This window comes from Chaetomium tenue (assembly GCF_020726465.1).
Source record: "Chaetomium tenue strain MPI-SDFR-AT-0079 chromosome Unknown F5144scaffold_4, whole genome shotgun sequence".
In the NCBI taxonomy this organism is placed as follows: Eukaryota; Fungi; Ascomycota; class Sordariomycetes; order Sordariales; family Chaetomiaceae; genus Chaetomium; species Chaetomium tenue.
Genome location: NW_027117332.1, coordinates 4700799 through 4714249, shown reverse-complemented (window position 1 = coordinate 4714249; position 13451 = coordinate 4700799). Strand labels below are relative to the sequence as shown.

The following is a 13451-nucleotide window of genomic DNA, read 5'->3' as shown; positions in this document are numbered from 1 at the left end:
GCTACAGCCGTCGACCGTCAAAGTCGACCGCCTAATTCGCACCGACCGCTTTAGCCACGCACAGTACCTCACCAGCGAGGTGTCCGGCCTGCTCCGCCCGGAGTGCACCCGCTCGGACGCCATGCGCAGCATCGGTACTCGCAGCGCGAGCACGCCAGGTCACCAAGTCGGCAAGTCCACGTCGTTACATTCTCGCTCCTTCTGCAGTAGCCGAGGGTTGTAAGCGCGTTTGGTTGGCTAAAAGCAATCGACCAAATGACGTCAGCCCACCCTCAGGGTTTCTGTTTCATCACGATCACGTGTTTTCGCGTCCAATTCCTTTAGTCAGGCAGCAACGCGCTGCAAGCCGCGTCGAATTGTTTGCCCAACGCCGAAGACAGACAACGTGTTGTCCCAACCTGCCGCTACTGCCCAACCCAGCCTTCAATCATGTACAATGACCCTGCCATATATTGCTGGCTAGCCGGCGTACCTAATTCCCACAGTGATGAGACGAAGAACGCCAACCCCAACTTGAAGCGCCTCCGCGAACTCGAAATGACAACCCCTCCGTCTTCTGCCGCGCAGACTGGGGGCCTGTCGCCTGGCCCCAAGAAGCGAAAGATTGACGACGGAAAAACCGACAGCCATGAACCTGATCCCGATCCCGATGCAACGCCCCGATCGAGTCGATCCCAGCGTCCCTCGGCCACCACCCTCTCATTGCGGACCGCATTCCCCCCGTTGTCCAGTCTGAGCCATTCCACGACTGCATCCGTCGTATCCAACCGCCAAGACAGAAGCTCGAAAGGTTCCCGCCGCGCCGCGAGCCCTGTTAAGAACGTCACTGGTTTACAGCGGCTCGACAAACCCGTTACATTCGACTCGCTAGACGATAATGCCGGCCTGACACAACTCCCCGAAGACGCGCGGCAGCTCTATTACGACATTTTTGCTGTTACGAAATACCAGACGGGCATCTATCCTGCTGAAATTCGCCCAAAAGTCGAAGCTCTCTACGCAGGCCATCCACCCCCAGACTCTGTCTACCGAAAACATGAATCGGGAAATGATCAAGATAGAATGAGGCACGACGAAGAGCACTTTTTCGACTATCTTCCCATCTCCGCTCTGTTCTCTGGCACCGCAGAAGGCGCCTCGTTCCAAGCACGCATCGCTCACGCCGAGTTTTACAAGGTCCGCGGCATCAAAGACCGCGCAAGGGAGTGCTTGGCTCTCCACCGTGCTGAGGCGGCGTGGAACACAAAGGTTCACGAACCACTGTTGGAGCTTGCCTTATCTAAGCGACACACATCTGTCAGATGCGAGAACGCAACGTCGGCTCGTATTCTACCCTGCTTTCTTCCATGCCTCATTACGGGCGAGGTAGCCGAAGGCAAGATGGTGGACTTCGTACTGGCGCCTAACCTGGGCTCAGAGTCAGAGCTCGACTTTGCTATCCAGAACAAGCTTATCGACCTGGCCAAGCAAATGAAGTCTTCGGGACTCATTTCGGCCCAGCTCTGCGTTAACCGAACCGATTATCCGCCCCTGATGCGCTCTCCTGCGGCAGTGACCATAGAGACCAAGGTTGCTGGGGGGAGTCTCGAGGAAGGGCGATTACAGCTGGGCATATGGACAGCAGCTTGGCATAGGCGGATGGAAACGCTTGGCGTCGGCGGTGGAAAAGCAGGCCTGCAGCTGCCTACACTCCCTCTCATCCTAACCCACGATCACGAGTGGTCTCTTTACTTCGCAGTCGACCGTCTGAACAAGATCGAGATCTTTGGTCCCATGCCGATTGGCATGACTGACAACCTTCCAAACATCTACCAGCTGCTTACCGTACTTGGCTTCCTCGGCGCTTGGATTGATACCACCTTTCGCTCCTGGGTCATCAATGCTTTCTGTCCCCGGACTGATTGAACACTGCCTCGGATTCGGGCCGTCATATCTTACCAGTTGTTACGAGCGAGGCCGCCTTGTCATCGTCGTCAATGCAGTGCCCGTGGTTAATGATGTCAATTTCCCTGTCAACACAAGCGTCTACACTCGTTAGCTAGACAACAACGAATTCGCCGAATGGCACATCAAGCCCGGGGCCAGCGCTGGAGTGCAGAGCACTGGGGGAGCCAGAGGTGCGGCAACCCATCGGATGAAAGGGGGGCAGTGAGCAGCATGACCGCAGTGTCCCCAAGTAAATTTAGAATACCTACGTTGTCCATTTCGGGCTCAAGGCGATAGTAGCGTGAACGGAGTGGAGGCTGAGGTTCTGGCTGGAGACCTGAGCCACGAAAAGCACAGCATGAACGAGAGGTAAGGAATATATAGGTACGCTACAAGCAGTCGAGACTCTTGACCCGGCTGCCGTTGGCCGCAGTAGATATCCATGTCGAGATGAATCACAACGATAAAAGAAAATGGGGGCAGGCTTTTCGGAATCCGTACCCTCCGTGTGTGTTATTACAAGCTGCCTGCCGACTTCCACTGTTAGTCTCTCCATCTCTTATTCACTCCAGACTACCAAGCCACGCAATAGTCCGAGCCCTTTTCCCACCCTCATGCAACTGGTCATCATTATGCCCTCGCTTGGCCGTCGCGCCGGATGGGCCCTCGCCTCTCGTTCTATCGGCAGGTTTATCCATATCATCCCAGTCACCCACATCAAAAACTGGCTCATCTGAGGCTAACGCCACCTCTTCAGTAAACGGCTTCCGCCCCCATGTTGTTAGACTGTCGAGTAGTCAGTCGGCGCCAGTAAATGATCGACGGGGCAAAGGGGTACATACTATCGAACTTGGACATTGCTCGCTTCAGCCTCAAGTCGGCCACGCCAATCTGCCAGTCGCGCCCTGATCTCCTCGTCGTCTAGTCCTTCGAGGTACCATACCAAGCGGAGTACGCATTCGACGTCGTGCAAGACAAATTCCGTGACTTCGACCGTCTCCCATTTTTCGCAGATATCCACAAAGCCGGCCGCTACCATGTGATGCGTATACATGCCAGGAGTGATAAAGAATGAGCAGCCGATCTTATCGCCAAGTCCATGTGTGTGCCGAGACACCGAGTTCCCAGAAGCGATTGCCTCATCGTCCCCCTTGTAGTTGAAAGGCGTATCACACAGCTCGAAGAATCCACCCGGGGCCAAAGATTCAAAGCACTTACGGAACAGCCTCGGCCAGTCTGTAATATTTCCAAGAAGCTTGCTCCCGTAAATTAGGTCGAAAGCTTCCCAATCTCTTTTACAATTCCAGTTGACATTGTCGAACTCAAAAGTGCAATTCGGATCTGTGGCGCTCTGGGTGGGCGCAATGTCTCTCCCGAGGACATGGCTGGATTCAGCGCAAAGAGCAACTTTACTGGCACCAACATTAGCCATCAGCCCATACAAGGGTGATTGTCGACGTACTCTGCCCAGTACCCGGAGCCGGCTTTCAGGTCCAGTACCCGTGTAGGCGTCAAGAGCGGAGCATGGAAGAGGCGGAAGTCTTGCTGGAGAATGCGGAAGTCGAGGCTGTAAAGTTGTCAAGTTAGAGTTATTCGTTTACTCTTGCGCCCGCTTTGGTAGTGTTACCCCCTATCGCTTGTTTCAAGAGAGGTTTCGTCCACGGGACACCTTGCAAGTGTTAGCATGTCAGTTCCCCCGGCTATCCAAAGGACTCATTGCGCGATTACCAACTTCAGCCATATTTCGGGTTTGCGAACGACTTTCCCGAGATCACAAGGTAGTCTTCGGCATCGGATGCGAGGGAGGTAGTGTCGCTGGAACTGCTACAATCATGAGTATAGGCATCTGGTGATGCAAACGGGCAGCATCTTACATGTCAGGTTCCTCAGTCTCAGGCAGGGTCAGGCCGGTGCCATTCTCGGAGGCCAGGGAGAGGTGAGAGAGGCCAGATTCCAAGCCACTGTCCGCAGATGTTCCCGAACTGCGCCCAAAGTCGATGTCGAACGGAGAAACGGAATCGGATAGCGGGCAAAGAACCCTGCTGGACACAGACATGACCTCGACATCATTGAACTAGAAGAACCAATCAGTACGCTCGAAGAGGCAATCAACTGGAAGCCCGACTATACCTGCAAAGTCCACGTCACCGAGATCTTCCCGGAAGGGCAACCGGATGACGATGTACCGCGCATTGGACGAGGGGCGGACTGCAGGAAGCATGGCTAATTGAAAATACAAAAGACAAGGCAGATGGTTGCCTCAATTTGTACTTCTCTACGCATTTTGAGGCAGGGAGACCCGGCATCAAAGACGGCGATCTGGCTCGAGCAACACAGGCGAACCGCTCATTGTCAAGACGACGATGCTGTTCAAGTTGGCCGCCACTGTCTCAGTTTGGGATGCAAGTTGACGATTGGAGACCGAAAAAGGACAAGGGGTTTGTCTGCATGGGGCTAATGCAAGCATATGAGCGTAGCCCTACGGTCACCCCTCGGGCGCCTCCTTCGTGATTCGTTCCTCCTCCTCCTCCATTTTCCTCCTTCGCCTTCCCCCCTGTTCATTCTTCATCCCCTTTGACCTCCTCCCTCTCTTTTTTTGTCTTCTGCCTTTTTCCTCGTCTGCATTTCTCCCACATCTCAATATGGAATCATTTCGGGTTTTGGTGGAGTTGCTCAAGACCCGTTTGTGGGATAGAGATGCAGCTGCAGTTGCTGGTTCAGCCGGAGATTTCGATGCTTTGCTCGGCGATATCCAACGCCATGCCGCTGCCAGACTTCTAGCGAGCAAGCCCCTGGACCAACCTCTCACCCGGCGCGATTACCAAAGCGCTAAAGCGTTCTTGATGCGCATCTACGACGACGAAGGGGTCGAGAGAAAATGGACCGAGAAGGTCAGTTACTTCAAACAGCTAGATCCTGAATCACTTGCCGTGGCGGTAATTCTCTGCAATGGAGACAAGGCCCTTCGCCATGCAACCGACACCATCCAAGCCCTTTGTCAAGGGGTTGAGAAGGTCGCGAAGTGGTCGCGTTGGCCTCACGACGAACGGCTGAAAACCCTCGTGCAAAAGTATCGACAACAGCCCGCTTCATCCAGTGTCACCCTTCCAGCCCAGCCAAGCGCAACGCCACAGCTCACCCCGGCACAAACAAAGCCGGTGGTATTGAAATGCTTGTCCTGCGGCGCGCCGCTGGACATTGAACTAGCTTGCAAGCAAGCGACGAGCGGTGAGAGTCTATGAGGCTTTGCCCCTTCGATACCCAAGCTAACAGAACTGAAAGTTGCCCTAGCCGCAGCACCGGAAGTACAAGTTTCAACCGCGCTCGGCACATCCGGTGCTCGGTCAACCCAGCCTGTCACCCACATTCCCTCGACACCACCGGTGATTCCCACTGTGCCCACAAACGCCTTGCCGATAAACGCAGAACTTCCGCATGTGGCTAGGGACCAGCAGGCGCCCGAGAATTTAAGAAAAAGGCGGTGAGAAGAAGAGTCGGGAGAAGCTTTGTCGGACGAGCGTGAGCCGGTATACCCAGCGAAACCTCGGCGGCCAAGGCTAACATTTCGTAACAACAGGTACCGTTATCACGCAAGCTCCGGCACCGCGGCCACAAGGTATCAGATCTCTCAATGTATGCCCCGACCCAGCCCCTCCGTCGCCGGCATTGTCCTCGAATGTCACTATTTTGAAGAAGAGCTTCCCTGAGCCGAAACTGGGCTCCGATGCGCAGCAACCGCCAGGTCTGGGCCACACCGGTCCGGGATTCACTCCGCCGCCACCAACAGACCAACCGAACGGTACTGCGGCATACCTGGCACAGATCGGGCTGATTTTCAAACAGCCCAGGCCACGGCAGATGATATATCGTCTCGGGGATTTCCTCAGGTTCACAGATCGACACTTGCCGCCAACCATTGAGTTCACCCTCGAAGCATTGTCTTTGGATTCTGCCCGATATGTTTCTGTTCGTATCCGTGGCGTTTGGTTCGAGGTCACCCCTGCGTGGATTGAGGCGCGAGGGTTGCGGTCATCCCCGAGCCCGCTCGCGGGCTTGGCCTCCATGGCCTACATCCCACGAAAAGAGGTGTTGGATGGGATCTTGTCCCATCTGCGAGAAACCCAATCGTATGGCTTCCAACACATGATTTCCACCGGAGGCTTGCGGGAGTTGAGAGACTTGAACATCGCCACGCTCTGGTGGTTCGGCGCCGACGACGGCGATGGGAGAGTCTGGCCGAATGGGTTTGGAGAACTTCTTGTCCAGTGGTGGCGGCCAAGCTCTTGCCGAGATTTCCTCGATTGGGCTTGCGAGGGCTATTTCGATCACCGCTGATGAATGTAATATATCGGTGGGCTCTCGCCGAAATCTCGCACTTTCGAAGTGAAGTACAATTCTCGGCTGCTCTTCTCTCCAACTTGGATCTTTCCGTTTACAACCACCGCCCCGCTGAATCCGGCCGGGAACTCGACAACGACTGCAACAAAGTTCTCTGTGCTGTTTGTATCCATCCGAAACTGGAGCCTTGACCTCTCTTCAGCGGACTGGATGAGTTAGTAACGCTTGGCCACTCTGTGTGAATGAACGAATGTACTTGCCAGACCCTTGCCAATTTCCTCTCTCACCGCATCCAGGATCTCGACATCACTCTTGGACTGGACATCCATGGTATTGAATCGTGGCTGCCACCTTCTTGTATTTCGCGGGGTTCTGTCAAAATCGTCGGGGTAGTTTGCGCCCGACCGGAATTTGTTCGCGGCCCATCGCGTTGGCGGGGTATTTGCATGCGTGGGAAAATGGAGCTCTAAGAATTTCACTCAGGTACCACTCACTCGCGGGGGACAGGACCGTCGGCTGGCAACGGCCCGACAGAAGGACGAGCCCCAGGAGCTGAGGTCGAGCTTCTGAACCCGAGTGAGCATTGTAGATTTGTGGAACTCTCGCGGCTTCCATCACCAAGGAGCTTTGGGGAAAAAACAAACAGAAAAACCACGCGCTTTTCCAGGCCACTTCGAAGGGTTTTAACTTTTCAAGGAGGGGTAAAACCGTACACTCGAGAGAGCTGCGACAGTTTACATATCCCTACATGCACCTCGTGTTAGGTTAGTGCAGCTGCCCTTCGTCCTTCGATGAAAAGAAAAGCCGACAGCACGGTCGGAACGATGCTGCTTCTCCGCTTCACGGCTAGCAAGACACAAAATACCTAGCGGCCTGCAGGGAACCGTAATGGTATGCACGTACCCTGCATTTGCTCCGAGGTCTTCATTCGCCCCCCTTGATGTTCTGGATGCAGGAGCCGGGAGGTTATTTTGAGTGAAAGTAGGTGATGTCATGTGCCCTGTTCCGGGCGAGGGGCGGCTGCAAGGAGCATCGGGCATGGGCATTGATTGCAAATGGGATTTTCCATATCACCGCCTTCGGCTGTGTGCGCCCCGCGGCCAGTCCGCCAAAGGAGGTTTGGGACGAAGGCGGTGGGACGTTTCCATCGCTTGGCTTCTAGCACTCCCGGATCTACCCCAGGAGGGTCTAGGCGTCTATTTACATGTCCATGGGGAGTAGCCGCTCGCCGATCCATCTTTCCAACAACCACTAAGTTCTTGGGCTGCCAGATCAGGTCCTCCCAAGGCGGGTGCTCCTTCGGTTTGCACATATAAGTACATGTACTCGTGTTCGAACCATGAGAGATTGCAGCACAAACAGGTCCGTCTGGTTTTGTTACCGTTGTTCGAATAAATCCGTTCCCATGAATAGTGGATTTTACGGCATGAGCCCTGTCTTGTAAGTACATAATAGTCGGCGCCTTCGTCCTAGACTGGAGGTGATCTAACTTAACCCGTGTTCAGCATGGCGATTGCTGCTACGTCTCGACAAAATAAGCATTTACCAAAAGCAACATGGGCACGAAGACAAGGAGACGGGTGGGGACAAGCACCACCAACTGTTGGTGATGACAAGGGCGGCTCGACAACCTCGACTCGGCCTGGGAGTGCCGAAGAGCCATCGGTAATGGCCGATCCACCCAAGGGCAAGGACGAGAAAAGACATTGAAATAGCTGGGGTGGTGTGTTATAGACCGTGGAGGGAGCCAGGTTTCTCTATCGGGCTTCGTCATGGCTTCGAGGAACTTCTCTGCTGCGAACTCGTGGATGTCCACAGCAAGACGGCCGTTGGTTTTGGGCCTCATCATCTGGGGCGAGTCGCGCGACGCGAAACTGCAGATTCGGCCCGCGGTTTCCAATTTTTCTCATTTTCTCTGCTCAGCCATGGGCGATGACTGTACGCCTTAGTAAGATCCCATTCGTGCTGCTTCCTTGGCTTGATAAAATTCTTTTGCATACACTTCAGTGACTTCACTCGCATTTATGTAACACGGACAGGCTGCTGACACCCCTGTCCGAAGCCATGTGGATGGACACTCGGACATTCGCTTTCCCAGGTCGGTTCGCATTCCCAGGTCGGTAATTCCTTTTTACTCTAGCTTGGCCAGTGACGGCGATATTCCGACATCCGTGATCCGTCTTAGTCGCCGAGGCTTGACCAATTTGGACGCAGTCGTCCCGGCATGCAGATATCCACTGGCTTTCAGAGAGAGGGATATAAAGCTAAGGTACCTACATGTACGATGTCGTGATACCACGTCGGATTCATCCCTCTCCATCGTCACTCTGTGCTGCTGAGTCTGCTCATCTACTAAATCGAGTTTATCACCGTCACGCCAGCCAAGATGGTCGTGTCCCTTTTCCACGGCATCATCTCGCCATCTGCCTGCTCCGCAGCCACCTTTAGCTATCCAATCATCCCAGACATCAAATTCTTGTCGCTGGAAGCCAACCTTGTCGACAACTTCAACCAGAATGTTCCTGTGGGCGGTTACCCCAACCACGGGGCTGTCAACGTTACCGGCGCCCGATTTTGCAACGTGTCGACTATTTACACTCACCCCGGCGGAAACGATGCGGTCAACGTCCAAGTCTGGCTCCCAACAGACACCTGGAATGGCCGCTTACAAGGCATTGGGGGGAGTGGATGGACAGGCGGACTGCCCGGCCCGGCGCTACCGGGCATGGCTGCTGCCGTCAGTGAAGGTTATTCTGCCTATGCCACTGATGCCGGACTGGGGTTGTCAGCAGACCCCATCACCCCTGTGAGCTGGGCACTCCCTGAGGAAGGCAAGCCGAATATGCGCCTCCTTCAAAACCTGGCGTCCGATTCGCTTTACGAAGGTGCTCTTATCGCCAAGAACTTCACGGCCGCCTTTTACGCTAAACCTGCTGCATATTCTTACTTCTCCGGCTGTTCCCAGGGCGGCCGGCAAGGCTTGATGCTCGCACAACGGTACCCTGACGTCTTCGATGGCATTGCAGCTGGCGCGCCCGGCATCAACTGGAATCCCTTTGTCGTGGGGGCTATCTACCCTGATTTCCTCATGACCCTGTACGGATCATATCCACCATCATGTGAGGTTGATTTTCTAACCGCAGCTGCCATCGAAGCTTGCGACGGACTCGACGGCGTTGTGGATGGTATCATATCAGACCCCGAGGCGTGCGGCTTTGACCCTCTAGAGCTCGTCGGGACAATTGTTGAGTGCCCTGATTTTGTCACCGACTCCCACGGCACACAAGGAGGCGAAAACCTTGTTAAGCAGAAGGTAAGTCTCCATTCAGCCGCTTGCTTATCGTTTCGCTCCATGTACCTAACGATCACTCTCTTACTCAGCGTCGGATTTCCAAAAGCACAGCGACAATCGTTCAAAGAACGGCAAGTACGCGTTCGATTCATTGCTTACTCTCCTTAACCTTGCGCGCAGTGGGACGGCCCTCGACGGGCAAATTACTCGCGCATGTGGTACGGACCTTACCCGGACGCCGTGCTGTCTAAAGGCGCCTCGGGCATTACGCCGATTGGCACCATCTGCAGCGCCGACGGTACTTGCACAATGGACCCCATCACATTGTTTCAAGAGTGGATTAGGTTATTCGTCCTGAAGAACTCAACCTCCGACACTGGCCATTTGACGCTAGCAGAATACGAAAACATCTTCGATACTGCGGCCCTGGAGTACGACTCGGTGATCGGCACAGCCGATCCCGACCTTTCAGCATTCCGTCGAGCCGGAGGAAAGATGATCACCTACCATGGATTAGTACGTCCAACCTTTCCCAGCTGCCCCTCCTCCCACCGTCTTACCAACCATTTATTAATAAACTTTCAATCAGGCCGACCCGCTCATCCCCCCGCGTGGGACCGCGCAATACTACAAGCAAGTTACGGCACTTGACCCCAAAGTCCACGACTTCTACCGCCTCTTCTTTGCTCCCGGTTTGGGTCATTGCCACGGAGGCTCCGGCCCTTTCCCGGACACTACTTTCGACACGCTGGTCCGGTGGGTCGAAGACGGCGTGGCCCCTGAGACGCTCGCGGCCACCAGCGTCGGCACAGGTCCTGTCATCAAACGGCCTCTTTGCGCGTACCCTCTCAAGCAGGAGTACACCGGAAGGACGGGGGAGTTCACTTGCGAGTGAAACTCGAAAAGGGCCGGAGGGAAGGCATCAGAGTGATTCGGGGCAGATGACTGTCTGGCTGACAAATGCCCGGACGAGGCAAGGTTTCGTTCTTCGATGACGCTGTGTTGCACAGGCCTGCGGCCGACCACAGCGCAGCTGGACGATGTTGTAACGTACCAGATATGGTTGGACCGGATTTTCCAAGAGCCTATCCCGCCGCCGATTACACATTGTATGGGAAATCTTTTCACTTTGCTAGAGGCACATTTCGCTCGAACGATCGAGTCCACTCACAATAAGTACCTAGGTACTAAAGACCCTTTTCGTTTAATGAAGCCTCTCAGCCTCCCATCGCTGTCAAATCCGAGCCATGTCAGCCGTGTCCGCTTGCTGTGAGCCAATGCAGTTAACTACCTCAGTTGGTTGATCCTTCCGGCATCGAGCATCCCAGTTCCGCGTCAATGCCGGACCTTACTTGGGCCACCCCCGGGGTAAGTTTGACGTTTGGCTGATTCGGACTTTGAGCCTCTTTGCCAAAACCCCGCTGGCCTGAAGGCTTACGGTACCAGTGGTGGAGTAATATTGCAACTTGCAAACTGAATTGCCAAAGTTGTCTACCCCCATTTATCCCAGCGACACCCAAAGAGCCATGTCGAAGCGCACTTGGCGAGATATAAGAGATGGTGTGTCCGGAGCGATCCGGTACACCTTTGAAGGCTTACCCGATTCCCCAACACCAAACGAGGAGCCCGAGGACGGAGGCCCACCAGAGGTTGGCTTAGCCAGAATCTCATACGCGGTCCTAGTCGTGGTTACCTCTATGCTGACATCTAGATACTGCCACTTAGGAAGAGGGCCCTCGCAATGAGCATGACAGCGAGAAGGAATATGATTACCCGCCACTCACTGATAGGACTTCTATCCGCCTACTCGAGCTCCACCCTGGCGCTCGCAGGGACAGGATCGTCTGCTCCTTGCGCGAATGTTCCCTCGACGATTGCCGCGGGTCATACGAAGCACTGAGCTATGTTTGGGGTGGCGAGGCCAAGACGGCCTCGGTCTGCATTGACGACAGCATCCTCAGGGTCACGGAAAACCTGGGAGCGGCTCTTCGTGATCTACGCAAGGCGGATCAGCCACGGACGCTCTGGGCCGACGCCATCTGCATCAACCAAGCCGAGGAGGACTTCAACTTGGAGAAAAATCACCAAGTTGGCATGATGGATGACATTTACCGGTCAGCTTGCCGCACCGTGATCTGGCTGGGGCCTGGTGTTAAGGGCGATACCGACAAGGCGTATGATATGCTGGAAGAGCTGGCGGCCGAGGCGATATCTCGAGAGCACTCCACCAATGTGAGCTCCATTCTCTCAGGCAATCTGACAATATCTTTGTTGGACAGGAAGCTTGTGGAAAGCCCACTCTATGAGCGCTACGAAGATCAAACTTCCATCGTTCACCTCGCCGACTCTGCGTGGTGGTCCAGGGCCTGGACGGTCCAGGAGATTCTTCTGGCATCCCAGGCCGTGGTTGTGACTGGGTCACGGTCCATGGAGTGGCAGCGATTATGCAAGGGTGTCGACTACGGCTTCGCTATTGGGATATGGTTGACCTTGATCATCGGCCAGGTCGTCGACCCAACCGTCATGCCATACCTCTCCATGCGTGCCTTGACGCAGGTTCGGAAACACCCTTCCGATGCGCTATCCATGCAAGCCTCCAACGTCCCGGTGCCGACGCAGGACATGCTAAGGATGTTGATCCACTGCCGCTTCCGCAAGGCCACGAACCCGCGTGACAAGGTGTATGCCCTCCTCAGGTTGGTTACCGACGAGAACCTCACCGTGGCTCCCCTCGGCTTTGAGCCCGACTACACCGCACCAACAAGTGTCGTCTATACCGACGCCGCAAAAAACATACTCCTACGCTCCAACAACCTCGACCTCTTTGGCGCCTGCTCACCAAGCACCATGGACGGCCTTCCCTCCTGGGCCCCCGACTGGAGCATCACCACCCCGGCTCCCCGCCCCCTAATGGACGACGCCTTCGGCAGCCCGCGCAAAACCCACGCCTCAGCCGGCACCCACCAATCCCCCCAGTTCCTCTCCAACCCCAACACCCCCAACCCCTCCAACCCAATCCAACCCCCCTTACTCCTCCTAACCGGCCACGCCCTCACAACCGTCACCGCCCTCACCCCGACCCTCCACCGCCTCCAAATCAACATAGACGCCTTCACCATCCCCGCCAAACGCCAACCCACCGACACCCTCTTCCAGCGGCTCGCCCGCCTCGGCCGCGCGTTCTCCGTCTTCGCCGAGCTGTACGCCCAGCTCAGCGCCGTCGTCCCGCAGGTCGGTATCCTGGCCGAGTGGGAGGCGTTTGCGCGGGCGGAGGGGCCGATGAATCCTGTCCCTGCGGCTCTGACTACAACTCCAACGGGAGAGGGGGCGGGGGAGGGGATGCGGGTGGGGATGGGGTATGATCCGCTGGCGGTGTATCGGCGGACGTTGTGTGCTGGTGCGCGGGCGGCGGTGGTGGGGGGGCCTGGAGGGGGGGAGGGGCAGGGGGACGGGGAGGAGGAGACGGCGAGGTTGTTTTATAAGTGGCGGGCGAATATGCGGCCGCTGGCGAGGTTCCATGAGTGGTGTGTGGATCGGGCCCTGCGGCCGGTGGTGTTTTTGGGGTATTTGCGGTTGACGTGGCGGGGGTATAGTGAGTTTGCGAGGCTGATTGAGATGGTTTATGAGCGGCGGCTGGGGAGGGGCGGGAATGGGTTTTTGATGTTGCTGCCGGAGGGGGCGGAGGTGGGGGATGAGGTTGTGCTGGTTAAGGGCGGGAGGGTGCCGTTGGTGGTGAGGAGGGATGGGGGTGGTGGGCAGGGCCGTTATCGGCTTGTTGGGGAGGCGTATGTGGACGGGATTATGGATGGTGAGGTGTTTAACGAGGGAAAATGTGTGGAGGTGAGAATCCGGTGAGGGATCCGGGGCCGGATGGGTTTGGAGATGCTGTGGGTTT

General features: G+C 55.8%; 5 protein-coding genes across 5 annotated transcripts; 4 read left to right on the top strand and 1 right to left on the bottom strand.

Annotated features, from left to right (window-relative positions):
* The first annotated feature begins 364 nt into the window (after window positions 1-364).
* F5144DRAFT_263741 (uncharacterized protein) lies at window positions 365-2404 on the top strand. Its single transcript, XM_066783560.1, has one exon. It carries the CDS (start codon window positions 430-432, stop codon window positions 1903-1905), a length of 1476 nt encoding a protein of 491 aa, XP_066643947.1. The 5' UTR covers window positions 365-429; the 3' UTR covers window positions 1906-2404.
* Window positions 2405-2624: 220 nt separating this feature from the next.
* Window positions 2625-3693, bottom strand: F5144DRAFT_263737 (uncharacterized protein). The gene is made up of 3 exons (XM_066783559.1): window positions 3554-3693; window positions 3389-3493; window positions 2625-3338 (listed from the first exon to the last, which is right to left on the bottom strand). The coding sequence occupies exons 1-3, from the start codon at window positions 3610-3612 to the stop codon at window positions 2768-2770; spliced, it is 735 nt and encodes a 244-aa protein (XP_066643946.1). The 5' UTR covers window positions 3613-3693; the 3' UTR covers window positions 2625-2767.
* An 875-nt stretch (window positions 3694-4568) lies between these two features.
* Window positions 4569-6261, top strand: F5144DRAFT_548717 (uncharacterized protein; the record flags this gene model as incomplete). Its single annotated transcript, XM_066787541.1, has 2 exons — window positions 4569-5154; window positions 5504-6261. 2 exons carry the CDS (start codon window positions 4569-4571, stop codon window positions 6259-6261), a joined length of 1344 nt encoding a protein of 447 aa, XP_066643945.1.
* A 2389-nt stretch (window positions 6262-8650) lies between these two features.
* F5144DRAFT_651429 (Tannase/feruloyl esterase) lies at window positions 8651-10465 on the top strand (the record flags this gene model as incomplete). The annotated part of the gene is made up of 4 exons (XM_066793029.1): window positions 8651-9577; window positions 9646-9675; window positions 9737-10072; window positions 10146-10465. 4 exons carry the CDS (start codon window positions 8651-8653, stop codon window positions 10449-10451), a joined length of 1599 nt encoding a protein of 532 aa, XP_066643944.1. The 3' UTR covers window positions 10452-10465.
* A 502-nt stretch (window positions 10466-10967) lies between these two features.
* On the top strand, window positions 10968-13229 carry F5144DRAFT_621491 (heterokaryon incompatibility protein-domain-containing protein). The gene is made up of 5 exons (XM_066792067.1): window positions 10968-11205; window positions 11282-11398; window positions 11458-12945; window positions 13001-13080; window positions 13150-13229. Exons 1-5 carry the CDS (start codon window positions 11114-11116, stop codon window positions 13164-13166), a joined length of 1794 nt encoding a protein of 597 aa, XP_066643943.1. The 5' UTR covers window positions 10968-11113; the 3' UTR covers window positions 13167-13229.
* The last annotated feature ends 222 nt before the right edge of the window (window positions 13230-13451 follow it).